At 47.1% G+C, this 27630-nt stretch overlaps 1 protein-coding gene across 2 annotated transcripts in view; it reads right to left on the reverse strand.

Moving 5' to 3' along the window:
• The window catches only part of APOO (apolipoprotein O), a 173034-nt gene that overhangs the window by 119382 nt on the left and 26022 nt on the right, over window positions 1-27630 (reverse strand). For both annotated transcript variants that reach the window (XM_063956231.1, XM_063956230.1), the window contains exons 2-3: window positions 14702-14809; window positions 2343-2462 (exon numbers count right to left, since the gene is read on the reverse strand). In XM_063956231.1, coding sequence (XP_063812301.1) covers window positions 2343-2462; window positions 14702-14809 — 228 coding nt within the window. The remainder of the gene's footprint in view (window positions 1-2342; window positions 2463-14701; window positions 14810-27630) is intronic.

The following is a 27630-nucleotide window of genomic DNA, read 5'->3' on the forward strand; positions in this document are numbered from 1 at the left end:
GCCGGTCAGGGTAGTATAATAGAATGTGCACACTATCTGCAGGATCCCTGAGAATAGCTAGTGCAAACAGGACACCCAAGGGGAAGATTCTCAACACATCCTGGACCTAGTGGGTAAGGATACATCCTGAGAATTCTCTTGTGGGAAGCTGCCGTCTCTTGTCTGGAGATTCCCACTCTTTTTCCTCATGAGAGGAGGGAAATTTACCTCAGCATTCTTCCCCTTAACATGTGTAATCTCGTGTCAGGGACAGATGAGTCATCAGTGATATGCAAATCATCTTTTATTCCAATAATCATATATTGAATCTTTTTTTAGCCCTCTTGGCTGTAACTTTGCATTATCGTAGTCGACAGTGGAGTTAAACTCCATGTCGATACCAGTGTTTGTTAATTTGGATAGTGAGCATAGAGAGACTCTGAAGGTCTCTGTGACATAGGGACAGACATGGGTAGATTTCCTTTCTGTTCCCTAACCTTTTGTGCAACAAGTTTACCTCAGCACTTACACATATCCAAACAGGTGTCGGCGTTGTCGACGGAGACACCCTCCCACACACATATCCGCTCTATCACCTCCTTAGAGGAGCCTTTTACCTCAGACATGTCGACACACGCGTACCGACACACCACACACACAGGGGATGCTCTATTTGAGGACAATTCCCCCACAAGGCCCTTTGGAGAGACAGAGAGAGAGTATGCCAGCACACACCCCAGCGCTATATAACCCAGGGATTACACTCTAACTCAGTGTTTACCCAGTAGCTGCTGTATATACAATTTTTGCGCCTAAATTTATGTGTTCCCCCTCTCTTTCCACCCTTTGTGTACCAGGATACTGCAGGGGAGAGAGCCTGGGGAGCTTCCTTCCAGCGGAGCTGTGAAGAAAAAATGGCGCCGGTGTGCTGAGGAAGAAGGCCCGGCCCCCTCAGCGGCGGGCTTCTGTCCTTTTATGTACTTTAATGGCGGGGGTTTTTACACATATACAGTGCTAGACTGTATTATGTGTGTTTTTATTGCCAAAAGGTAATCTAACTGCTGCCCAGGGCGCCCCCCACCCCAGCGCCCTGCACCCACCAGTGACCGGAGCGTGTGGTGTGTTGTGGGAGCAATGGCGCACAGCTGCAGTGCTGTGCGCTACCTTATTGAAGACCGGAGTCTTCAGCCGCCGATTTTCTCCTGGTTCTTCCGTCTTCTGGCTCTGCAAGGGGGACGGCGGCGCGGCTCCGGGACCGGACGACTGAGGCTGGGCCTGTGTTCGATCCCTCTGGAGCTAATGGTGTCCAGTAGCCTTAGAAGCCCAAGCTAGCTGCAAGCAGGTAGGTTCGCTTCTCTCCCCTCAGTCCCACGAAGCAGTGAGTCTGTTGCCAGCAGATCTCACTGAAAATAAAAAACCTAACAAATACTTTCTTTTCTAGGAAGCTCAGGAGAGCCCCTAGGGTGCATCCAGCTCTGGCCGGGCACAGATACTAACTGAGGTCTGGAGGAGGGGCATAGAGGGAGGAGCCAGTGCACACCAGATATAGTACCTAATCTTTCTTTTAAGAGTGCCCAGTCTCCTGCGGAGCCCGTCTATACCCCATGGTCCTTACGGAGTACCCAGCATCCACTAGGACATCAGAGAAATAAACAATATCGACATATATGTGGTTTTCGTTTATTTTTTAGGCTAAAATCGCCTAGTGTGTACCCCCGCTGTAGGCTTCTAATGTTGCCTTAAGGCAATTTAAAAACACAAATGTTCTTATTTTGTGCAACCTGTTAATTAAATACAGGAAACATTTAGTGAAGGCACCACAAATATTACATTTAGGGAAGATGAAAGAGAAATGTAACCTGAAATAAATCACAATCTCTTTTCCAAACAGTGTAATGTTAAATCACAACATGCTGTACCCTGCAGCACAAAGCAGCAATCCAACACAGGTTTTATTTCCTATAAATAGCAAGTACAGTATGTTACACACGTACGAAAATATTTTTAACCACACAAAATGAAAACATTATAAGACAGTGCAAAACAGTGCGTCTTCTGTAGTGGTAATGCAATTTTCTACTGTATTTTTGTGAATGTGCCGACTTTCACTGGTTTGGGGAGTGTAACATATAACAGTGTGTGATGGGAGGAACTGGGCACCCATGTATTTTAGGTGATCAAACGGGTGGGGAGGGGACTGCAAACTTTGAAATCACAAGGTAACAACCCAATGGCAGGACTGTATGTGCATCCATTTGATATGTCCTAAAGACAATTCAGGATAATATGGCCCTATGCCAGGACACACTGAGTATCTTATGCAGATGACATTAAACACTGACAGCACATATGTGAGGCAATACCTGACACCAGCTAGTATATGGGGACACAGATTTCCTCAGCCATGAGAATCCCTCCTCCAGCTCTGTCTGTTTCTCTTCAACGTATCTGGCTTCTTGAACTGGGGTGGAGTACAGGGAAAGCTGCAAATATTTAAGACAAACAAAAACAACAATGACGCACAATGTCAGCAACAGATACTTACTAGCAGGTCAATTAAAAAAGAAAACCTAAAAAACAATTTTTTTTTTTTAAATACATGCATTACTGCTACCATTAAATAGTAATCACATATTAATATTGCTTAGGTCCCATAATTATTATTCAAGAGAAAAAAAAATTGGATTTTAATTACCTACCGGTAAATCCTTTTCTCGTAGTCCGTAGAGGATACTGGGGTCCACATTAGTACCATGGTGTATAGACGGATCCACTAGGAGCCATGGGCACTTTAAGAACTTGATAGTGTGGGATGGCTCCTCCCTCTATGCCCCTCCTACCAGACTCAGTCTAGGAAACTGTGCCCGAGGAGACGGACATACTTTAAGAGAAGGATAGATAATAAAAGTGGTGAGATTCCGAACCAGCACACACAAACTAGAGGAAAGCCAAGCTAACCAAACTTTAAACCAGGAACAGCAACCGCTGAACCAACAATACTTAACCAAGTAACAGTGCAGGGAGAAACGAAGCACTGGGCGGGCGCTCAGTATCCTCTACGGACTACGAGAAAAGGATTTACCGGTAGGTAATTAAAAATAAGAATTTACTTACCGATAATTCTATTTCTCGGAGTCCGTAGTGGATGCTGGGGTTCCTGAAAGGACCATGGGGAATAGCGGCTCCGCAGGAGACAGGGCACAAAAAAGTAAAGCTTTACTAGGTCAGGTGGTGTGCACTGGCTCCTCCCCCTATGACCCTCCTCCAGACTCCAGTTAGGTACTGTGCCCGGACGAGCATACACAATAAGGGAGGCATTTTGAATCCCGGGTAAGACTCATACCAGCCACACCAATCACACCGTACAACTTGTGATCTAAACCCAGTTAACAGTATGACAACAGAAAGGGCCTCTTAAAGATGGCTCCTTAACAATAACCCGAATTAGTTAACAATAACTATGTACAAGTATTGCAGATAATCCGCACTTGGGATGGGCGCCCAGCATCCACTACGGACTCCGAGAAATAGAATTATCGGTAAGTAAATTCTTATTTTCTCTATCGTCCTAAGTGGATGCTGGGGTTCCTGAAAGGACCATGGGGATTATACCAAAGCTCCCAAACGGGCGGGAGAGTGCGGATGACTCTGCAGCACCGAATGAGAGAACTCCAGGTCCTCCTTTGCCAGGGTATCAAATTTGTAAAATTTTACAAACGTGTTCTCCCCCGACCACGTAGCTGCTCGGCAGAGTTGTAATGCCGAGACCCCTCGGGCAGCCGCCCAAGATGAGCCCACCTTCCTTGTGGAGTGGGCTTTTACAGTTTTAGGCTGTGGCAGGCCTGCCACAGAATGTGCAAGTTGAATTGTGTTACAAATCCAACGAGCAATCGACTGCTTAGAAGCAGGTGCGCCCAACTTGTTGGGTGCATACAATATAAACAGCGAGTCAGATTTTCTGACTCCAGCCGTCCTTGCAATGTATATTTTTAAGGCTCTGACAACGTCCAACAACTTGGAGTCCTCCAAGTCGCTAGTGGCCGCAGGCACCACAATAGGTTGGTTCAGATGAAATGCTGATACCACTTTAGGGAGAAAATGCGGACGAGTCCGCAGTTCTGCCCTATCCGAATGGAAGATTAGATAAGGACTTTTATAAGATAAAGCCGCCAATTCAGATACTCTCCTGGCAGAGGCCAGGGCTAGTAACATAGTCACTTTCAATGTGAGATATTTCAAATCCACCTTTTTCAATGGTTCAAACCAATGGGATTTGAGGAAATCTAAAACTACATTTAGATCCCACGGTGCCACCGGAGGCACCACAGGAGGCTGTATATGCAGTACTCCCTTGACAAAAGTCTGGACCTCAGGGACAGAGGCCAATTCTTTTTGGAAGAATATTGACAGGGCCGAAATTTGAACCTTAATGGATCCCAATTTGAGACCCATAGATAATCCTGATTGCAGGAAATGTAGGAAACGACCCAGTTGGAATTCCTCCGTCGGAACCCTCCGATCCTCGCACCACGCTACATATTTTCGCCAAATGCGGTGATAATGTTTCACGGTGACTTCCTTCCGTGCCTTAATCAAGGTAGGAATGACTTCTTCTGGAATGCCTTTCCCTTTTAGGATCTGGCGTTCAACCGCCATGCCGTCAAACGCAGCCGCGGTAAGTCTTGAAAAAGACAGGGACCCTGCTGTAGCAGGTCCCTTCTCAGAGGTAGAGGCCACGGTTCGTCCGTGAGCATCTCTTGAAGTTCCGGATACCAAGTCCTTCTCGGCCAATCCGGAACCACTAGTATTGTTCTTACTCTTCTTTGCCGTATGATCTTCAATACCTTTGGTATGAGCGGCAGAGGAGGAAACACATACACTGACTGGTACACCCAAGGAGTTACCAGTGCGTCCACAGCTATTGCCTGTGGATCTCTTGACCTGGCGCAATATTTGTCCAGTTTCTTGTTGAGGCGAGACGCCATCATGTCTACAATTGGTCTTTCCCAACGGTCTATTAACATGTTGAAGACTTCTGGATGTAGACCCCACTCTCCCGGATGAAGATCGTGTCTGCTGAGGAAGTCTGCTTCCCAGTTGTCCACGCCCGGGATGAACACTGCTGACAGTGCTATCACGTGATTCTCCGCCCAGCGAAGAATCTTGGCAGCTTCTGCCATTGCACTCCTGCTTCTTGTGCCGCCCTGCCTGTTTACATGGGCGACCGCCGTGATATTGTCCGACTGAATCAACACCGGCTTTCCTTGCAGGAGAAGTTCCGCCTGGCTTAGAGCATTGTAGATTGCTCTTAGTTCCAGAATGTTTATGTGAAGAGACTTTTCCAGACTCGTCCATACTCCCTGGAAGTTTCTTCCTTGTGTGACTGCTCCCCAGCCTCTCAGGCTGGCGTCCGTGGTCACCAGGATCCAATCCTGAATGCCGAATCTGCGGCCTTCTAATAGGTGAGCCTTCTGCAACCACCACAGAAGTGACACCCTTGTCTTTGGTGACAGGGTTATTTGCAGGTGCATCTGCAGATGCGACCCTGACCATTTGTCCAACAGATCCCTTTGGAATATTCTTGCATGGAATCTGCCGAATGGAATTGCTTCGTAAGAAGCCACCATTTTTCCCAGGACTCTTGTGCATTGATGTACTGACACTTTTCCTGGTTTTAGGAGGTTCCTGACCAGATCGGATAACTCCTTGGCTTTTTCCTCTGGAAGGAAAACCTTTTTCTGAACCGTGTCCAGAATCATTCCTAGGAACAGCAGACGAGTTGTCGGGATTAAATGGGATTTTGGAATATTCAGAATCCACCCGTGTTGTCTTAGCACCTCTTGAGATAGTGCTAAAGCTGTCTCCAGCTGTTCTCTGGACCTTGCCCTTATTAGGAGATCGTCCAAGTATGGGATAACTAATACGCCTTTTCTTCGAAGAAGAATCATCATCTCGGCCATTACCTTGGTAAAGACCCGAGGCGCCGTGGACAATCCGAACGGCAGCGTCTGAAACTGATAGTGACAGTTTTGAACAATGAACCTGAGGTACCCCTGGTGTGCGGGGTAAATCGGAACGTGTAGATACGCATCCTTGATGTCCAAGGATACCATAAAGTCCCCTTCTTCCAGGTTCGCTATCACTGCTCTGAGTGACTCCATCTTGAACTTGAACTTTTTTATGTAGAGGTTCAAGGACTTCAGATTTAGAATAGGCCTTACCGAGCCATCCGGCTTCGGTACCACAAATAGAGTGGAATAATACCCCTTTCCTTGTTGTAATAGGGGTACTTTGACTATCACCTGCTGAGCGTACAGCTTGTGAATGGCTTCCAACACCCTCTCCCTTTCGGAAGAGACGGTTGGTAAGGCAGACTTCAGGAAACGATGAGGAGGATCCGTCTCTAATTCCAACCTGTACCCCTGAGATATTATCTGCAGGATCCAGGGGTCTACCTGCGAGTGAGCCCACTGCGCGCTGTAATTTTTGAGACGGCCCCCCACTGTCCCCGAGTCCGCTTGAGAGGCCCCAGCGTCATGCTGAGGTTTTTGCAGGAGCCGGGGAGGGCTTCTGTTCCTGGGAAGGAGCTGCCTGTTGGTGTCTCTTCCCTCTTCCTCTGCCTCGTGGCAGGTACGACAAGCCCTTTGCTCTCTTATTTTTGTAGGAGCGAAAAGGCTGCGGTTGAAAGGTCGGTGCCTTTCTCTGTTGGGGAGTGACTTGAGGTAAAAAAGTGGATTTCCCGGCAGTAGCCGTGGCCACCAAGTCTGATAGACCAACTCCAAATAACTCCTCCCCTTTATACGGCAAAACCTCCATGTGACGTTTTGAATCCGCATCGCCTGTCCACTGTCGTGTCCATAAGGCTCTTCTGGCTGAAATGGACATAGCACTCACCCGAGATGCCAGTGTGCAAATATCCCTCTGTGCATCACGCATATAGATAAATGCATCCTTTATTTGTTCTAACGACAGTAAAACATTGTCCCTATCTAGGGTATCAATATTTTCAATCAGGGATTCTGACCAAACTACTCCAGCACTGCACATCCAGGCAGTTGCTATAGCTGGTCGTAGTATAACACCTGCATGTGTGTATATATTCTTTTGAATAACTTCCATCTTTCTATCTGATGGATCCTTAAGTGCGGCCGTCTCAGGAGAGGGTAACGCCACTTGTTTGGATAAGCGTGTGAGCGCCTTGTCCACCTTAGGGGGTGTTTCCCAGCGCGCCCTAACCTCTGGCGGGAAAGGGTATAATGCCAATAACTTTTTTGAAATTATCAACTTTTTATCAGGAGCAACCCACGCTTCATCACACACGTCATTTAATTCTTCTGATTCAGGAAAAACTGTTTGTAGTTTTTTCACACCATACATAATACCCTGTTTTACGGTATCTGTAGTATCAGCTAAATGTAACGTCTCCTTCATTGCCAAAATCATATAACGTGTGGCCCTACTGGAAAATACGTTTGAATTTCTACCGTCGTCACTGGAATCAGTGCCCGTGTCTGGGTCTGTGTCGACCGACTGAGGCAAAGGGCGTTTTACAGCCCCTGACGGTGTTTGAGGCGCCTGGACAGGCATTAATTGATTGTCCGGCCGCCTCATGTCCTCAACTGACTGTTTAAGGGAAGATAAACCATCACGTAATTCCACAAATAAAGGCATCCATTCTGGTGTCGACCCCCTGGGGGGTGACATCTGCATATTTGGCAATTGCTCCGCCTCCACACCAATATCGTCCTCATACATGTCGACACCACGTACCGACACACACCGCAAACGCACAGGGAATGCTCTAATGAAGACAGGACCCACTAGCCCTTTTGGGGAGACAGAGGGAGAGTCTGCCAGCACACACCACAAAGCGCTATATATACAAGGGATATCCTTATATTAAGTGCTCCCTTATAGCTGCTTTAATATATATATATATAGCCATTAATGTGCCCCCCCTCTCTGTTTTACCCTGTTTCTGTAGTGCAGTGCAGGGGAGAGACCTGGGAGCCGTTCTGACCAGCGGAGCTGTGACAGAAAATGGCGCCGTGTGCTGAGGAGATAGGCCCCGCCCCTTTTTCGGCGGGTTCTTCTCCCGCTATTTTTCCAGTCAGGCAGGGGTTAAATATCTCCATATAGCCCCTATGGGCTATATGTGAGGTATTTTTAGCCTTGTATAAGGTTTATATTTGCCTCTCAGAGCGCCCCCCCCCAGCGCTCTGCACCCTCAGTGACTGCCCAGTGAAGTGTGCTGAGAGGAAAATGGCGCACAGCTGCAGTGCTGTGCGCTACCTTATGAAGACTGAGGAGTCTTCAGCCGCCGGTTTCCGGACCTCTTCACGCTTCAGCATCTGCAAGGGGGTCGGCGGCGCGGCTCCGGGACCGGACTCCACGGCTGGGCCTGTGTTCGATCCCTCTGGAGCTAATGGTGTCCAGTAGCCAAGCAGCAAATCCACTCTGCATGCAGGTGAGTTTACTACTTTCCCCCTAAGTCCCACGTTGCAGTGATCCTGTTGCCAGCAGGACTCACTGTAAAGAAAAAAACCTAAACTAAACTTTCTCTAAGCAGCTCTTTAGGAGAGCCACCTAGATTGCACCCTTCTCGTTCGGGCACAAAATCTAACTGGAGTCTGGAGGAGGGTCATAGGGGGAGGAGCCAGTGCACACCACCTGACCTAGTAAAGCTTTACTTTTTTGTGCCCTGTCTCCTGCGGAGCCGCTATTCCCCATGGTCCTTTCAGGAACCCCAGCATCCACTTAGGACGATAGAGAAATCCTATTTTCTCTTACGTCCGAGAGGATACTGGAGTCCACATTAGTACCATGGGGATGTAACAAAGCGCCCAAACCGGGTGGGAAAGTGCTGAGGTACCTGCAGAACTGATTGACCAAAGGTCCTCGGAGGCCAAAGCATCGAACTTGTAGAACGTGTTCGAACCTGACCAAGTAGTTGCTCTGCAGAGCTGTAAAGCCGAGACACCCCAGGCAGCCGCCCAGGAAGAACCCACCGACCTAGTAGAGTGGGCCTGCACAGATTTTGGACACGGCAAACCTGCCGTGGAATAAGCATGTTGGATAGTAAGCCTGATACAGTGTGCAATTGACTGCTTTGAAGCAGGACACCCAATTTTATTGGGATCATAGAGAATAAACAGCGAGCCAATTTTTCTGTGACGGGCTGTCCGCTTCACATAGATCTTCAAAGCCCTCACCACATCCAAGGACTTTGAAGTACCAGAGGTGTCGGTAACCACCGGAACCACAATAGGTTGGTTGATATGAAACGCAGACACCCTATTTGTAAGAAATTGCTGACGAGTTCTGAGTTCAGCCCTATCTTCATGAAAAATCAAATAGGGGCTTTTGTGAGACAATCCCCCAGGTCCGACACATGCCTCGCAGAAGCCAAGGCCTTCCACGTAAGAAATTTGACGTCTACGTCCTGTAAAGGCTCAAACCATTCCGACTGCAGGAACTGCAACACCACGTTGAGATCCCAAGGTGCCGTAGGAGGCACAAAGAGCGGTTGGATGTGCAGAACCCCCTTCAAAAATGTCTGAACCTCAGGGAAAGAAGCCAATTGTTTTTGGAAGAAAATGGATAAGGCCGAAATCTGGACTTTTATGGAGCCCAAATGTAGGCCCACATCCACACCTGACAGCAGAAAAAAGGAGAAAACGTCCCAGTTAAATTCCACCACAGGAAATTTCCTGTTCTCACACCAAGAGACATATTTTTTCCAAATACGGTGGTAATGTTTAGACGTTACCCCCTTTCTGGCTTGTATCAGGGTTGGAATAACCCTATCCAGGATCCCTTTCCGGGCTAGAATTTGACGCTCAACCTCCATGCCATCCAACGTAGCCGCGGTAAGTCTTGATAGACGAACAGCCCCTGTTGGAGAAGGTCCTCACGAAGAGGTAGAGGCCACGGGTCCTCTAGGAGCATCTCCAGTAGATCCGCATACCAGGTCTTTCTTGGCCAGTCCGGAGCAATGAGAATTGCTTGAATCTTTTCCCTTTTTATTCTTTTGAGAATCTTTGGGATCAATGGGAGTGGTGGAAACATGTACACCATCAGGTAGACTCATGGAGTCACCAGAGCGTCCACCGCAACTGTTTGTGGGTCCCTCGACCTGAAACAATACCTCTTAAGCTTCTTGTTGAGACAAGAGGCCATCATATCAATTTGTGGAATTCCCCACCGGGTGAAGGCCCCACTCTCCTGGGTGGAGATTGTGTCTGCTGAGGAAGTCTGCTTCCCAGTTGTCTACTCCCGGAATGAAGATCGCGGACAACGCCACAGCGTGCCTTTCTGCCCAGAGGAGAATCCTTGTTACCTCCGACATTGCTGCTCTGCTCTTCGTTCCGCACTGTTGGTTTATGTACGTTATTGCCGTCACATTGTCTGACTGAACCTGAATGGCTTGATCTTAAAGAAGATGCGATGCCTGTAGAATGGCTTAGTATATGGCCCCTAGTTCCAGAATGTTGATCGGAAGAATGGCTTCCTGACTTGACCATCTTCCTTGGAACTGTTCCCCCTGGGTGACTGCTCCCCAACTTCTGAGGCTTGCATCTGTGGTTAGCAGAATCCAATTTGGAATCCCGAACCTCCGGCCTTCGATCAGGTAAGAAGTCTGAAGCCACCACTGAAGAGAAATCCTGGCTTTTGGCGACAGACGGATTCTCTGGTGCATGTGAAGCGATCCGGACCATTTGTCCGACAGATCCAGCTGGAAAAGCCTTGCGTGAAACCTTCCGTACTGCAGCGCCTCGTAAGCTGCCACCATCTTCCCCAGAAGGCGAATGCATAGATGCACCAATATCCGGGTTTGTCTTAGAACATCCCGCACCATCGACTGGATCACCAATGCCTTTTCCAATGGAAGGAACACCTTCTGTGCCTCCATATCCAGTATCATCCCCAGGAACGGAAGCCTCCGTGTTGGTTCCAGATGAGATTTTGGTAGGTTCAGAATCCACCAGTGGTCCTGGAATAGTCGGGTTGAGAGGGCAATGTTGTCTAACAACCTCTCCCTGGATGGTGCTTTTATCAGCAAATCGTCCAGGTATGGTATTATGGGGGTAATTCCAAGTTGATCGCAGCATCAAATTTGTTAGCAGTTGGGCAAAACCATTTGCACTGCAGGTGTGGCAGATATAACATTTGCAGAGAGAGTTAGATTTGGGTGGGGAGATTTGGGTGGGGTGTGTTCAAACTGAAATCTAAATTGCAGTGTAAAAATAAAGCAGCCAGTATTTACCCTGCACAGAAAAAAAATAACCCACCCAAATCTAACTCTCTCTGCAAATGTTATATCTGCCCCCCCTGCAGTGCACATGGTTTTACCCAACTGCTAACAAATTTGATGCTGCGATCAACTTGGAATTACCCCCCATGTTCACTCCTTGTTTTGGAACATCATCTCTGCCATTACCTTGGTGAACACCCTCGGTGCCGTACAGAGTCTAAATGGCAGGGCCTGGAACTGGTAGTGACAGTCCTGTAAGGCAAACCTTAGATAAGCTTGATGAGGCGGCCAAATCGGAATATGGAGGTACGCATCCTTGATATCCAGAGACACCAAGAATTCCCCTTCCTCTAGACCTGAGATCACCACTCTCAGAGACTCCATCTTGAACTTGAACACCCGCAAGTGCGGGTTCAACAACTTGACATTTAAAATGGGCCTTACCGAACCGTCCGGTTTCGGAACTACAAATAGGTTGGAATAATAACCCTGACCTTGTAGCTGAAGTGAAACTGGAAAAATGACCCGAGTCTGTACCAATTTTAGAATTGCTTCCTTTGCTTCTTGAGAAGCTGGTAAGCCTGATTTGAAAAATCTGTGAGGTGGGAGTTCCTGAAACTCCAGTCTGTAGCCCTGGGCTATAAGATCTTTGACCCAGGGATCGTGGCATGACGTTGTCCATATGTGACTGAAGAGTCTCAAACGGGCTCCCACCTGCCTGTTTTGCAGGCAGTGCGGTCCACCGTCATGCTGAAGGCTTAGAGGAAGCAGAACCAGGGTTCTGTTCCTGTGAACCTGCAGTTGCTGGTTTTCTGGGTTTACATCTATTGTCTTTAAAGGCCGTAGAAGAACCTTTGGTTTTGTTTTTAAACTTCGCTGTCCGAAAGGACTGCAGAGTTGGAGCAGTGTAGGATTTTCTAGCCGGCGGAGCTGCGGAAAGGAAGGAATGTAGACTCACCCACCGTAGCCTTGGATATCCACGTATCCAGTTCATCTCCAAAAAGGGCTTCACCTGTGAAAGGTAGGCTTTCCACGCCTTTCCTGGAATCCATGTCCGCAGTCCACTGGTGTAGCCACAAGCCCCTGCGTGTTGACACTGCCATGGCAGTGGTGTGTGCATTGAGTAAACCAATTTCCTTTATGGCCTCCACCATAAAGTTAGCAGAATCCTTTATATGTTGTAGGAGTAAAATTATCTCCCGCCTGGATAAGGAATCTAATTCGACAATTAGATTAACTGCCCATTTTGCAATGGCCCTAGAGATCCATGCACAAGCTATAGTTGGTCTCTGGGCCATCCCCCCCAGCTGTGTACAAAGATTTGAGTGTGGTCTCAATCTTGCGGTCTGCAGCATCCTTCAAGGAAGCTGCCCCAGGAACATGTAAAACTATCTTACAAGACAGCCTAGAAACCGATGCGTCAACTATCAGCGGTTTTTCCTATTTTTTCCTATCATCCTGAGGAAACGGAAAGGATGTGAGTAACCGTTTTGGGATCTGAAACTTCTTGTCAGGATTTACCCAAGTTGCTTCAAATAGGGAATTTAGGGGCAGATGTATTAACCTGGAGAAGGAATAAGGAAGTGATAAACCAGTGATAAGTGCAAGGTGATAAACAAACCAGCCAATCAGCTCCAGTAAGTAGATTAACAGTTAGGAGCTGATTGGCTGGTGCATTTATCACCTTGCACATATCACTGGTTTATGCCTTCTCCAGGTTAGTACATCTGCCCCTTAATTTCTTAGATGTAGGGAAAGTAGCTGAGGATTTCTTATTCACATTAAAATAAGATTACTCTTCGTCCTCTGATACCTTCTCAGGGATGTGCAGGGCGTCTCTAATAGCTTCTATCAGGGCCAGTATTCCCTGTGACAAAGCAGCATCCCCCCCCTCCCGAGTCCACCTCACCCTCCTCTGGGTCTGATACATCATCATCATCATCATCATCAGCGGTATCAGCCTGCATGATTTGGGCCAGGGTACGTTTCTGTGGACAAATGGCAGGGGTCTGAGACGATGGAATGACCATTGAATCTCTATTCATCAGGTCATCAACAGATTGCCTTAAGTATTGCGTCTCCTTCTCATTTTGGGATCATTTATTTGAAATATTCGAAATCATCCCTTTTAATGAATATAACCATACTGGTTCAGAACCACTAGCCTGAGAATGTGTGCTATCCTGAGTACACGGCAGTGATCCCCCAGATTGAGAGAAACACTCTGCTGTGCATGAAGCACACTAACTTTGACATAGTAAATGTAAAAGAACACACACACATACAGTGATGAATAGGTTAAAAGCACAGTTAACCCACACAGAGCCCCCCTAGGGAGACACAGTATGATGGAGCCAGCCATACAGCACCCCTATAGCTAATTATTGTAGCTGGGTCACAAACTAAGCATTTGTAATAAAGGCTCAGTATTCTAATACTGCTCCCCCCCTTTGCTATGACCCCCTGGTACTGCTGAGGCAAGCTGGAGTCCTTGTGGAGGGGCTGCGCTTACATGGCAGTCTGTCTGTGTAGAGCTGCAGAGGGAAAATGGCGCTGGTGAGCTGCTGGTTCAGCTCATAGTGAAGCCCTGCCCCCGTAATGGCGCGCAGTCTTCCCGGTTTAGTATACTGGCTGAGGCATGTTTGTTGCTAAACAGTGGGTTAGAACCCCTGTAAGCTAGTTTCCCAGTGTGGGTATTTCAGTAGTGGCTGAGCGCGCCCCTCACAGTGGGACACACGCACCGCATGTCATCCTTAGGCCTGGAGCGCAATACCTTACGACGCCATTGAAGCCGTGACCCACTAACGGGACACCGGCCGTCTACTCACCACTCTTCTGTCTTCTGGCTCTGTTAGGGGTGGCGCCGTGCTGCGGGTCTGTACGCTCAGCGTGGTGGGGCTTGCGAATAGGACCCTCAGGAGCTCAGTGTCCTGTCTGCGGGGAACGGGACCATTAATCCTGGAGGAGGTTGGGCCGTACCCCCCCCCCCCCCCAAGTCCCACGAAGCAGACAGGCTGTTGCCAAACAGCGCTGTCTGAAAACAACAAACAGCAAAATAAATGTAGAAAACTCTTCAGGAGCTTCCCTAAGCGTGACCAGCTCCTCCGGGCACATTTTCTAAACGGAGTCTGGTAGGAGGGGCATAGAAGTTCTTAAAGTGCCCATGGCTCCTAGTGGACCCATCTATACCCCAGTATCCTCTAGGACTTAAGAGAAAAGGTGTTAAGGAATTCCTTCCATAAACACAGCACTATCTACTAATCATCAGCTGAGCCAACATTCAGGAGAATGCCATAATCGGTCTACAAGAAACCTGTGCTTAGTAAAATACGGTCATGAAATGTCTCAGTGACATCGTGGATACCTTGAATATGGAATAATGATGGAAATAGCTGTGAGTAGGCAACGGGTTTCTTTGACTTACTTATATCACCAAATGTAACATTTAAAGTTGTACAGAAAATTTACCTCTTCCACTTTCATCAGTATTTTGACAGGAGTCTGTGTTTCACTGGCAGCATGTACCCGAAGTGTGGCAAAACTCAGGCTGGCAGGGACCGCCAAAAGTGTCACTGCCTGATGAAGAAAGAGTGAGGTCAGTACATCTAGGAGTGACACTCAGCACAATGGCAGTACATTCACAATATGGAACATTAGTCATGCAATACACAAAACACAAGGTGTCATCCCTGACCATTATTACAATACACTGAATAACGGTAGTTCTATTTATGCTCTAAAGCAATGTAATAAATATTAAACAAGGAAAATGGAATATAAACCCCGGTTAAGCAATTCTCAAGAGCCACATTGTGTATCAGTTGCACTGGTGAGACTAATATTTTCCATAGACCTTTGTTGCTATTATAAATACATTATAAATTGAGCAGTGTCCTAGATTTATCCGATAGAAGTTTGATTGCTAAAATGTGCTGTGAACTTTTTGTGATTATTAATCCTTTATACTTGGCAGTAAAAAGTTCTTTATATTACTATTTAACAAAAGGAATAATACAGCGGCTAAATATAGTGTTAACTGGATACAGACTTCAGAGCAGTAACATTGTATCGACCATTGCCACAGATTTGTTACATACTAAGTGGATACAAAGTTTACATCAAGCACAACTGCAGTGATCTGTCTATAGAAATCAATACGACAAGTCTGTCTTTCTGTGCATACAATTATTGTATTTAACATTGGGTCATTGAGAAATGAATTGTTTTTAAGGCTATGTGTAAACCAGCTATGTTTTAGAGAGGTACTATTTTTTATATTTTATAATAAACTAGTGTAAAATAGCAATAAAAAGGAATTTATTTTAATATGCCAGCGCTATCTGTATTCTGTTTTGATTGCCTAAAGCTAGGTACACACTAAGCAATAATTGGGCCGATCAGCCAATTCTCAGCTGGTTGGTCAGATTATTGCACTTTGTGTACACAGCACTTAGGTTCGGCGTTCGTTCACAAACTAGCTCCTGACATCATGAGGTCAGCACAACGTTTGCTGGTTCCGATGAACTGATATCATGCCACAAATGCAACGTGTACATGATTGGCCTGACAAAGTACATTTAATAACATCACCTCAACGACATTTATTGGTCAGATAGGAATGATAATTGTGTTGTGCGTATGCAGGAGATTGGATATTCACACGACTGATTCAACTAGCAAAAAATAAATTGTGGCTTGTTCCTTTCATCTGGTAAAACAATAAAAAGGTCCTTGTGCCAAACATGTTCCAGACGTATGGTCCTTCAACCAACAGTCATTTGGATTCTCCTCATTCAGTATGTCTCACAGGTGTGGAGGTATGAAAAATGAAGAAAAGAGGGGTATTAATAACAACTCTATATTAATTTGTAGATAAGGGAAGGTCGGTATTATCAAACCCTTATCCTCTCCCCAAAAGAGTGGGGTGCAGAAATCCTCTACAGTATGGGGCACCGCCGTGATAACAAATAGCATAGTGCTCACTTTGGGGGTCATTCCGACCTGATCACACACTGCCGTTTTTTGCAGCGCAGCGATCAGGTCACTACTGCACATCGTATGCACTGCAATTCGCAGGCGCGTCGTACGGGTACACAGCGGATTGTTGCTGGGCAATGGATTTAATGAAGAATCCATTCGCACAGCCGATCGCAAGAAGATTGACAGGAAGAGGGCGTTTATGGGTGTCAACTGACCGTTTTCAGGGAGTGGTTAGAAAAACGCAGGCGCGTCCAAGCGTATGCAGGGCGGGTGTCTGACATCAATTCCGGGACCTGACAGGCTGAAGTGATCGCAAGGGCTGAGTAAGTTCAGACCTACTCAGAAACTGCACAAACTATTTTTGTAGTGCTCGGCTGAACAGGCGTTCGCACACTTGCAAAGCGAAAATACACTCCACAGTGGTCGGCGACTATGCGTTTGCACGGCTGCAAAAAGATCTTCTTATTCAAGGCTCATAAAGGTTTCTTTCATTCCATTGCACATGATAAAACAGTATAAAAACTTCTCATGGCGTAGTATACTTAAAAACAGTATTTAATCACAATACATGATATACATATAAAAAGGGGATTATCCCAGTCTCCTTACTAGAAATATATGAAGCATAGACACTTCAAACAAAATCATGTAATGGAACGCTGGTATTAGTTCTGTATACCGTACTGATGCTCAAAAGAACGACGTGGATGGGAAGCCCCTGGACAATCACTCCTCCAGGGGCTTCCCATCTATGCTTCATATATTTCTGGTACGGATACTGGGTGAATCCCCTTTTTATATGTATATCATGTATTGTGATTAAATACTGTTTTTAAGTATACTACGCCATGGGAAGTTTTTATACTCGTTTTTCATGTGCAATGGAATGAAATAAACCTTTATGAGCCTTGAATAAGAAGATCTTTTTGCAGCCGTGCAAACGCATAGTCGCCGACCACTGTGGAGTGTATTTTCGCTTTGCAAGTGTGCGAACGCCTATTCAGCCGAGCACTACAAAAATAGTTTGTGCAGTTTCTGAGTAGGTCTGAACTTACTCAGCCCTTGCGATCACTTCAGCCTGTCAGGTCCCGGAATTGATGTCAGACACCCGCCCTGCATACGCTTGGACGCGCCTGCGTTTTCTAACCACTCCCTGAAAACGGTCAGTTGACACCCATAAACGCCCTCTTCCTGTCAATCTTCTTGCGATCGGCTGTGCGAATGGATTCTTCTTTGGGGCTTAACCACACATTTGCGCAAATATGTGTAACGAAGATCTCTGAATTCTATTATCATGTGGGATTTATATCTGGTTACTGTTATCATTCAGGGTGCTGGGGAAACTAATTGCTTTTTTTCTTGCTCAGAAATACCCCTTCCTTTCGAGCACCTGAATGATATCACTAAGCTAATTGAGCATTTACCAATCTATATGTCGTTTTTCATGTGCAATGGAATGAAATAAACCTTTATGAGCCTTGAATAACAAGATCAACACGTAAGCAGTGTGAGCATCTGTTCTGAATCCACCTATGGTTTTGTGTTCATAAGAGTTAAAGATACCTTTATGAGTATTCTGCATATCTATTGAAAGTAAGAACAAAGTGAGCACTATTCTGTTTGTTATTACGGCGGTGCCACAAACTGTAGAGAATTTCTGCACCCCACTCTTTTGGGGAGAGGAAAATAGTTTGATAAGAGTTTCCCTGATCTAAACTTTAAAAAAGATAGTGTTCATTCTAGCACCCTGCACCTTTCAAACCCTGTGCAGTTCCTCTTTTCTGCCTGGGGTCTCGCTCTCTGCTCTGGTGCTTCTCAGCACACACAGGTCTGTATAAAAGCACGGAGTAACAGATCAGAGTGTGCTGAGAAGCACCACAGCCGAGAGCGACACCTCAGGCAGGAAAGAGGAAATGCACAGATTTTGAAAGGTGCAGGGTGCTAGAATGCACACTAATAGAGTTGTGTTTTTGTACCCCTCTTTTCTTCATCTTTCATGCCTCCACACCTGTGAGACATACTGAATGAGGAGAATCCAAATGACTGTTGGTTGAAGGACCATACATCTGGAACAAGTTTGGTGCAAGGACATTTTTATTGTTTTACCGTTTCTACAAGGTTGTGGTGACTTTGTATATATTGTTTTTATTCTGCCGTTCCAAATCAGCGCCCAGGTTTTTGGTACATCCAATTATATTGTTTGTACATTGTTCCTTTCATCTGTCTGCTGCGTATCTAACTTTACTTGCAATTAGGCGTTACTACAGCCGTTTGTGAACATTTGTCACTCGCTTAGTACAAAATTTACCTAAATGGCTGCAGTGACTGGAAATAGTCTTACACACACATATAGAATAGCAGAAATGATGTGCAACTGTTGAGCCATATGTCTCTGTACTACTATATAAAGGAAAAATACATTTACGGTTTCGCTTTCATTTCTTTCCATAGAATACCAAAATGAAACCATCTGTTTCATTCAGTGCCTTAATAAAAGTGTTCATAAGATACTTCATACTGTATAGTTCTCAATTATCCATATGTAATGCTTTGTTGCTTGCAAGAGCAGGGCCTTCTCCCCTCATGCGCCTTTCCTTCTCTTATTTACTCAATATTTCCTTTGATGGCGCCTAACCCTTGATTTTCTGTATATACCTTGTACTTGTCCTCCTATATGGGCTCTAACTTTTTCTTGTTAAGCTCATTTGTTCATGTACTCTATATTGGGCGCTGCGGATCCCTTGTGGCACCATATAAATAAAAGATTTAAAAAAAATAAGAATTTACTCACCGGTAATTCTATTTCTCGTAGTCCGTAGTGGATGCTGGGTACTCCGTAAGGACCATGGGGTATAGACGGGCTCCGCAGGAGACTGGGTACTCTTAAAAGAAAGATTAGGTACTATATCTGGTGTGCACTGGCTCCTCCGTCTATGCCCCTCCTCCAGACCTCAGTTAGGGAAACTGTGCCCGGAAGAGCTGACATTACTAGGAAAGGATTTGGAATCCAGGGTAAGACTCATACCAGCCACACCAATCACACCGTACAACTTGTGATAACTATACCCAGTTAACAGTATGAACAACAAATGAGCCTCATTAACAGATGGCTCATAACAAAACCCTTTAGTTAAGCAATAACTATATACACGTATTGCAGAGAGTCCGCACTTGGGACGGGCTCCCAGCATCCACTACGGACTACGAGAAATAGAATTACCGGTGAGTAAATTCTTATTTTCTCTGACGTCCTAGTGGATGCTGGGTACTCCGTAAGGACCATGGGGATTATACCAAAGCTCCCAAACGGGCGGGAGCTTGCGGATGACTCTGCAGCACCGAATGAGCAAACTCAAGGTCCTCCTCAGCCAGGGTATCAAACTTGTAGAATTTTGCAAAAGTGTTTGAACCCGACCAAGTAGCAGCTCGGCAAAGTTGTAAAGCCGAGACCCCTCGGGCAGCCGCCCAAGAAGAGCCCACCTTCCTCGTGGAAGGGGCTTTTACTGATTTAGGATGCGGCAGTCCAGCTGCAGAATGTGCAAGTTTAATCGTGCTACAGATCCAGCGAGCAATAGTCTGCTTAGAAGCAGGAGCACCCAGCTTGTTGGGTGCATGCAGGATAAATAGCGAGTCAATTTTTCTGACTCCAGCTGTCCTGGAAACATAGATTTTTAGGGCCCGGACTACGTCCAGCAACTTGGAATCCTCCAAGTCACGAGTAGCCGCAGGCACCACAATAGGTTGGTTCAAATGAAAAGCTGATACCTCCTTTGGGAGAAATTGAGGACGAGTCCTCAATTCTGCCCTGTCCATATGGAAAATCAGATATGGGCTTTTACACGACAAAGCTGCCAATTCTGACACACGCCTGGCCGAAGCCAAGGCCAATAGCATGACCACTTTCCACGTGAGATATTTTAGCTCCACGGTTTTAAGTGGCTCAAACCAATGTGATTTTAGGAAATCCAACACAACATTGAGATCCCAAGGTGCCACTGGAGGCACAAAAGGAGGCTGACTATGGAGCACTCCCTTAACAAATGTCTGAACTTCAGGCAGTGAAGCCAGTTCTTTTTGAAAGAAAATAGACAGGGCCGAAATCTGGACTTTTATGGAACCCAATTTAAGGCCCATAGTCACTCCTGACTGTAGGAAGTGCAGAAATCGACCCAGCTGAAATTCCTCCGTTGGGGCCTTCCTGGCCTCACACCAAGCAACATATTTTCGCCATATGCGGTGACAATGTTTTGCTGTCACATCCTTCCTAGCTTTTATCAGCGTAGGAATTACTTCATCTGGAATGCCCTTTTCCTTTAGGATCCGGCGTTCAACCGCCATACCGTCAAACGCAGACGTGGTAAGTCTTGGAACAGACAGGGCCCCTGCTGTAGCAGGTCCTGTCTGAGCGGCAGAGGCCATGGGTCCTCTGACATCATTTCCTGAAGTTCTGGGTACCAAGTTCTTCTTGGCCAATTCGGAACAATGAGTATAGTTCTTACTCCCCTTTTTCTTATTATCCTCAGTACCTTTGGTATGAGAGGAAGAGGAGGGAACACATAAACCGACTGGTACACCCACGGTGTCACTAGAGCGTCCACAGCTATCGCCTGAGGGTCCCTTGACCTGGCGCAATATCTTTTTAGCTTTTTGTTGAGGCCATCATGTCCACCTGTGGCCGTTCCCAACGGTTTACAATCAGCTTGAAGACTTCTGGATGAAGTCCCCACTCTCCCGGGTGGAGGTCGTGTCTGCTGAGGAAGTCTGCTTCCCAGTTGTCCACTCCCGTAATGAACACTGCTGACAGTGCTAGCACGTGATTCTCCGCCCATCGAAGAATCCTTGTGGCTTCTGCCATTGCCATCCTGCTTCTTGTGCCGCCCTGGCGGTTTACATGGGCGACCGCTGTGATGTTGTCTGACTGAATCAGAACTGGTTGGTTTTGAAGCAGGAGTTCTGCTTGACTCAGGGCGCTGTAAATGGCCCTTAGTTCCAGAATATTTATGTGTAGGGAAGTTTCCTGACTCGACCATTGTCCTTGGAAGTTTCTTCCCTGGGTAACTGCCCCCCAACCTCGGAGGCTTGCATCCGTGGTCACCAGAACCCAGTCCTGTATGCCGAATCTGCGGCCTTCGAGCAGATGAGCACTCTGCAGCCACCACAGCAGAGACACCCTGGCCCTCGGGGACAGGGTGATCAACCGATGCATCTGAAGATGCGATCCGGACCACTTGTCCAACAGATCCCACTGGAAGATCCTTGCATGGAATCTGCCGAAGGGAATTGCTTCGTAAGAAGCTACCATCTTTCCCAGGATTCGCGTGCAGTGATGCACCGACACCTGTTTTGGTTTCAGGAGGTCTCTGACCAGAGATGATAATTCCTGGGCCTTCTCCTCCGGGAGAAACACCTTCTGTTCTGTGTCTAGAATCATGCCCAGGAACAGCAGATGCGTCGCAGGAATCAGCTGTGACTTTGGGATATTCAGAATCCAGCCGTGCTGATGCAGCACTTCCTGAGATAGTGCTACGCTGACTAGCAACTGCTCTTTGGACCTCGCCTTTATCAGGAGATCGTCCAAGTACGGGATAATTATAACTCCCTTCTTTCTGAGGAGTATCATCATTTCGGCCATTACCTTGGTAAATACCCTCGGTGCCGTGGATAGACCAAACGGCAACGTCTGGAATTGGTAATGACAGTCCTGTACCACAAACCTGAGGTACTCCTGGTGAGGTGGGTAAATGGGGACATGGAGGTATGCATCCTTTATGTCCAATGACACCATAAAATCCCCCTCTTCCAGGCTTGCAATAACCCTCCTGAGCGATTCCATCTTGAACTTGAACTTCCTTACATAAGTGTTCAAGGATTTTAAATTTAGGATGGGTCTCACCGAACCGTCTGGTTTCGGTACCACAAACATTGTGGAATAGTAACCCTGCCCCTGTTGAAGGGGGGGTACCTTGATTATCACCTTCTGGAGGTACAGCTTGTGAATGGCTGCCAGTACTACCTCCCTTTCTTTGGGAGCAGCTGGCAAGGCTGATTTGAGGTAACGGCGAGGGGGAGTGGCCTCGAACTCCAGCTTGTATCCCTGAGATACCACTTGCAGAACCCAGAGATCCACCTGTGAGCGAACCCACTGGTCGCTGAAGTTCCGGAGACGCGCCCCCCACCGCACCTGGCTCCGCCTGTGGAGCCCCAGCGTCATGCGGTGGACTTAGAGGAAACGGGGGAGGATTTTTGTTCCTGGGAACTGGCTGTCTGGTGCAGCTTTTTCCCTCTTCCCTTGCCTCTGGGCAGAAAGGAAGCGCCTCTGACCCGCTTGCCTTTTTGGGGCCGAAAGGACTGTACCTGATAATACGGTGCTTTCTTAGGCTGTGAGGAAACCTGAGGTAAAAATGTCGACTTCCCAGCTGTTGCTGTGGATACGAGGTCCGAGAGACCATCCCCAAACAGTTCCTCACCCTTATAAGGCAAAACCTCCATGTGCCTTTTAGAATCAGCATCACCTGTCCACTGCCGAGTCCATAATACTCTCCTGGCAGAAATGGACATTGCATTAATTCTAGATGCCAGCCGGCAAATATCCCTCTGTGCATCCCTCATATATACGACGACGTCTTTAATATGCTCTATGGTTAGCAAAATAGTATCCCTGTCGAGGGTATCAATATTATCTGACAGGGTATCGGACCAAGCTGCTGCAGCACTACACATCCATGCTGAAGCAATTGCAGGTCTCAGTATAGTACCTGAGTGTGTATATACAGACTTCAGGATAGCTTCCTGCTTTCTATCCGCAGGCTCCTTTAAGGCGGCCGTATCCTGATACGGCAGTGCCACCTTTTTTGACAAGCGTGTGAGCGCCTTATCCACCCTAGGGGATGTCTCCCAACGTAAGCTGTCCTCTGGCGGGAAAGGGTACGCCATCAGTAACTTTTTTGAAATCACTAGTTTCTTATCGGGGGAAGCCCACGCTTCTTCACACACTTCATTCAACTCATCTGATGGGGGAAAAACCACTGGTTGCTTTTTCTCCCCAAACATAATACCCTTTTTAGTGGTACCTGGGTTAATGTCAGAAATGTGCAACACATTTTTCATTGCCGTAATCATGCAACGGATGGCCCTTGTGGATTGTACATTAGTCTCGTCCTCGTCGACACTGGAGTCAGACTCCGTGTCGACATCTGTGTCTGCCATCTGAGGTAGCGGGCGTTTTTGAGCCCCTGATGGCCTTTGAGACGCCTGGGCAGGCACTGGCTGAGAAGCCGGCTGTCCCACAGCTGTTATGTCATCGAACCTTTTATGCAAGGAGCTGACACTGTTGTGTAATACCTTCCACATATCCACCCACTCTGGTGTCGGCCCCGCCGGGGGTGACATCACACTTATCGGCACCTGCTCCGCCTCCACATAAGTTTCCTCATCAAACATGTCGACACAGCCGTACCGACACACCGCACACACACAGGGAATGCTCTGACTGAGGACAGGACCCCACCAAGTCCTTTGGGGAGACAGAGAGAGAGTATGCCAGCACACACCACAGCGCTATATAATGCAGGGATGCACACTATACAGAGTGAATTTTTCCCCTATAGCAGCTTATATACACAGTTATGCGCCTAAATTTATGTGCCCCCCCTCTCTTTTTTACCCTAGAAGTCTGGAACTGCAGGGGAGAGCCTGGGGAGCGTCCTTCCAGCGGAGCTGTGAAGAGAAAATGGCGCTGGTGTGCTGAGGAAGATAGCCCCGCCCCTTTCTCGGCTGACTTCTCCCGCTTTTTTATATGCTTTATGGCGAGGGATTATGCACATATACAGTTTAATAGCTGTATTATGTGCTATTTAGCCATGTAAGGTACTCTAATTGCTGCCCAGGGCGCCCCCCCAGCGCCCTGCACCCATCAGTGACCGGAGTGTGTGGTGTGCAGAGGGAGCAATGGCGCACAGCTGCAGTGCTGTGCGCTACCTTAATGAAGACCGGAGTCTTCAGCCGCCGATTTTCCACTTCTCTTCGTTCTTCTGGCTCTGCGAGGGGGACGGCGGCGCGGCTCCGGGACCGGACGACCGAGGCTGGGCCTGTGTTCGATCCCTCTGGAGCTAATGGTGTCCAGTAGCCTTAGAAGCCCAAGCTAGCTGCAAGCAGGTAGGTTCGCTTCTCTCCCCTCAGTCCCACGAAGCAGTGAGTCTGTTGCCAGCAGATCTCACTGAAAATAAAAAACCTAACAAATACTTTCTTTTCTAGGAAGCTCAGGAGAGCCCCTAGGGTGCATCCAGCTCTGGCCGGGCACAGATACTAACTGAGGTCTGGAGGAGGGGCATAGAGAGAGGAGCCAGTGCACACCAGATATAGTACCTAATCTTTCTTTTAAGAGTGCCCAGTCTCCTGCGGAGCCCGTCTATACCCCATGGTCCTTACGGAGTACCCAGCATCCACTAGGACGTCAGAGAAATAATAATAGTAATACTACTACTACTACGGAATATCTCAAATGGACCTAGTGTGTCCCTGACCAAACGTTACCTTTCTTAGGGTCCAAGAATGCAGTGTGCGTGTATGTATGTACATGGTAAATGCATAAAACCTTAAAACAATCTAGTTTCAACTATAATCAATGTTATTTAATTTACTGCATAAAACCTGTTGAAAGTACCCATTCAATAGCGGAGTCTAAATGCATTATTAAACCTGCATTAACATTCATAAGGGTAAATGCCACCCAGGAATGCACAGTACACTTCTAATAACCATATTGGAGGGGGGGGGGGGGAATAATTCCTACAGGTGGGGGACGGGGAGTAGTTGCCGGTGTTAAAACGCAGCAGCATCGGTAATTCACAACTGCAATTTAATTCCCCCTATGACTCAAATGGTCCTAAAACTTTGTACGCCAACATCTAGAGGACGCATGCGCTGTGCAACTTCATAACGACTTAAGATGCCTGCGCAGATGAAATACAATGATTGTGAATATCGGCATAGCATTTGAATCAGGCCAATACTTGGGTGTGAAGCCTTAGACATTGAGGTTAAACGTATTAATCAAATACAAATATGACTTATATGTTCTTTTATTAAAATAATATATGTGTGGAGTTCTTTCATTTCAGACCCCTCAATCTTTCCAGTGTGGAAAATGTGCAATGGGAGTTATGTTTCATCCATTATGTCACAGCAAGTAAAAATATTGCAGGACGTGGCTGTGACTGGGATTAACATACCAAGTACGTCCACAGGAACGTGCCTGTGTGGGGGAGTTTTTGGCAACCAGGAAAAATCAAAGACAGCAGTGAGTGAAGCAAGTGTTTCTTCAGGCATGGTTTGTGGCACAACAAGAAAAGGTTGGCTAGCAACCAGCAGACGAATGTCTCTCGTATCCAGATCAGACACACCATCACACTGAAACGCTGGGACGTAATGGCTGCAGGGTCGGCTAGAACAGATACTTTTCTTCACAGTTGTCTTTCTAATAACGAACATTTGTAAACATCTAAACACAATGCTTATTGATAACAAATCGCACACAAGTGTACTTTGAGCAATTTACATTAATTAAGGAAAGCACAAATTACATGTTCTAGATGACAGCAATACGTTCTCCAGTGACATGTAAAGAGTTACTTCCTCCAACCCGTTTATGAACATGGGACCTCATTCAGTAAGGATTGCAAAATTTGCGAATCGCAATCTGTTCACATTGCATACGCGATATCAAAAGTAGCGACTAAAAATGTGCACACATTGTGATCACAATGCAGCCGCTGTCTGACTGACACAATGCCGCCGTTTTCTGGGTGTGTCTGAAAAAAACACAGGAGTGCCCAGGCATTTTTAAGGAAGGCCTCTGACATCAGTGATGACCACTTCCACCGTCTTGTATAGAAAAATTGTGGATGACCTTGCCTGGCGCGGATAGGAAAAATCTTCGATGTTCCAGTAATTGCGTATGGTTTTGCGATCAGTCCGCATATTGCGATGCATTTGCAATTTTTACAATGGGCGTTTTTTCTCAATTTCTGGGCGGCAACTATTTGATCGCAGTAAGTGTTTTTATTAGCAGAAACTGCAATCCTGACTGAATTAGGGTCATGGTTACCTTTCAATTTATACATTTGCACTTCCCCAAATCAGAGATAAATCAGGGTTTACAGTCTGCAGTCATGCAGAGTTGATTGGATCTTGTGGGGCATTCACAATTTATTTGTACGCTTGGTTTGATACTTGTTATCATCAGGGCACACTTGTACGTGGAGCAGATGATACTCCTATACCCCTTTTCCACCTAAAACGCGGGTCACAGCCGAGAGCCTGACATGGGTGCTACATGACCACGACCTGCGTCAGCCCCTTTTCCTACTGCAGTCACCATCCCGGCATATTGCCAGGTTGGTGACGCTGCCGGTGACGCGCCGCCCTTCCATACACTGTGAACGGGATCCGGGTCATATCAACCCGGCTTCCGTTACACAGAACAGCTTACCGAGTTGAACCCGTGTTTAACCCTGCAAGCTACCCGAGTTGGAATACCGGGTCACTCGACTCGGATTATTCCAACTCAGCCATTTTACACCAGCCAGCAACACGGATTAAGCGCGTTCATGTGCAATAACCCGTGTTATATGCTGGTTGGTGTAAAAGGAGTACTAGAAACATGCACATTTTTGCTTCCACTGAACTCTGCGTCACATTCAGGGCCGGTTCAAGCCCACTCTGCGCCCCGGGCAGGAAACGGGGCGTGGCTTAATACAGGGGGCGTGGTCAGTTACGCCCCCTGTACATTACTAGCGCCACTTGAATGCTGAGCGGTGCGCGATGACGTCATCGCGCACCGCACAGCAAAAGGTCCTCTCCACGAAGAGAAACTAGACACGTAGTGTCTAGTTCCCTTCGTGGAGAGGACCTTTGCTGTTCGGTGCGCGATGACGTCATCGCGCACCGCTCAGCAAAGGTACTCTCCACGAAGGGAAACTAGACGCTACGTGTCTAGTTTCTCTTCACAGGAGGCGGGGACACAGCGGGCAGCGGAGGCGGGACACAGCGGACGGGGACACAGCGGGCAGCAGTGGCGGATCTTGCCATGGCGCTAGCGCCCTCCGGAAGGCGGCACCCCGGGCAAAAGTCCTGCTTGCCCGTGGCAAGATCCGCTACTGGTCACATTGCATACAGTTAGTGTTCCCTACATGAAAATGTCTCATTTCACATCCTCAGTCGCAACTGCAGATGTGACTGAAATGCATATTGCTTGGGTACGCTTGGTTCTAGAACCGTGTGCTGTACTAAACATGCATCAGCCCCACTGCACATTGTGCTTAGTTCCCTGCTGTAGTCTGCTGGACAGGTAACTAGACCCACGCTTCCCTCTAATACAATATAATGTGCTGGCTTTCACTACAATGTGCTATGAATTG

Source organism: Pseudophryne corroboree, chromosome 2, assembly GCF_028390025.1.
Source record: "Pseudophryne corroboree isolate aPseCor3 chromosome 2, aPseCor3.hap2, whole genome shotgun sequence".
NCBI lineage: Eukaryota > Metazoa > Chordata > Amphibia > Anura > Myobatrachidae > Pseudophryne > Pseudophryne corroboree.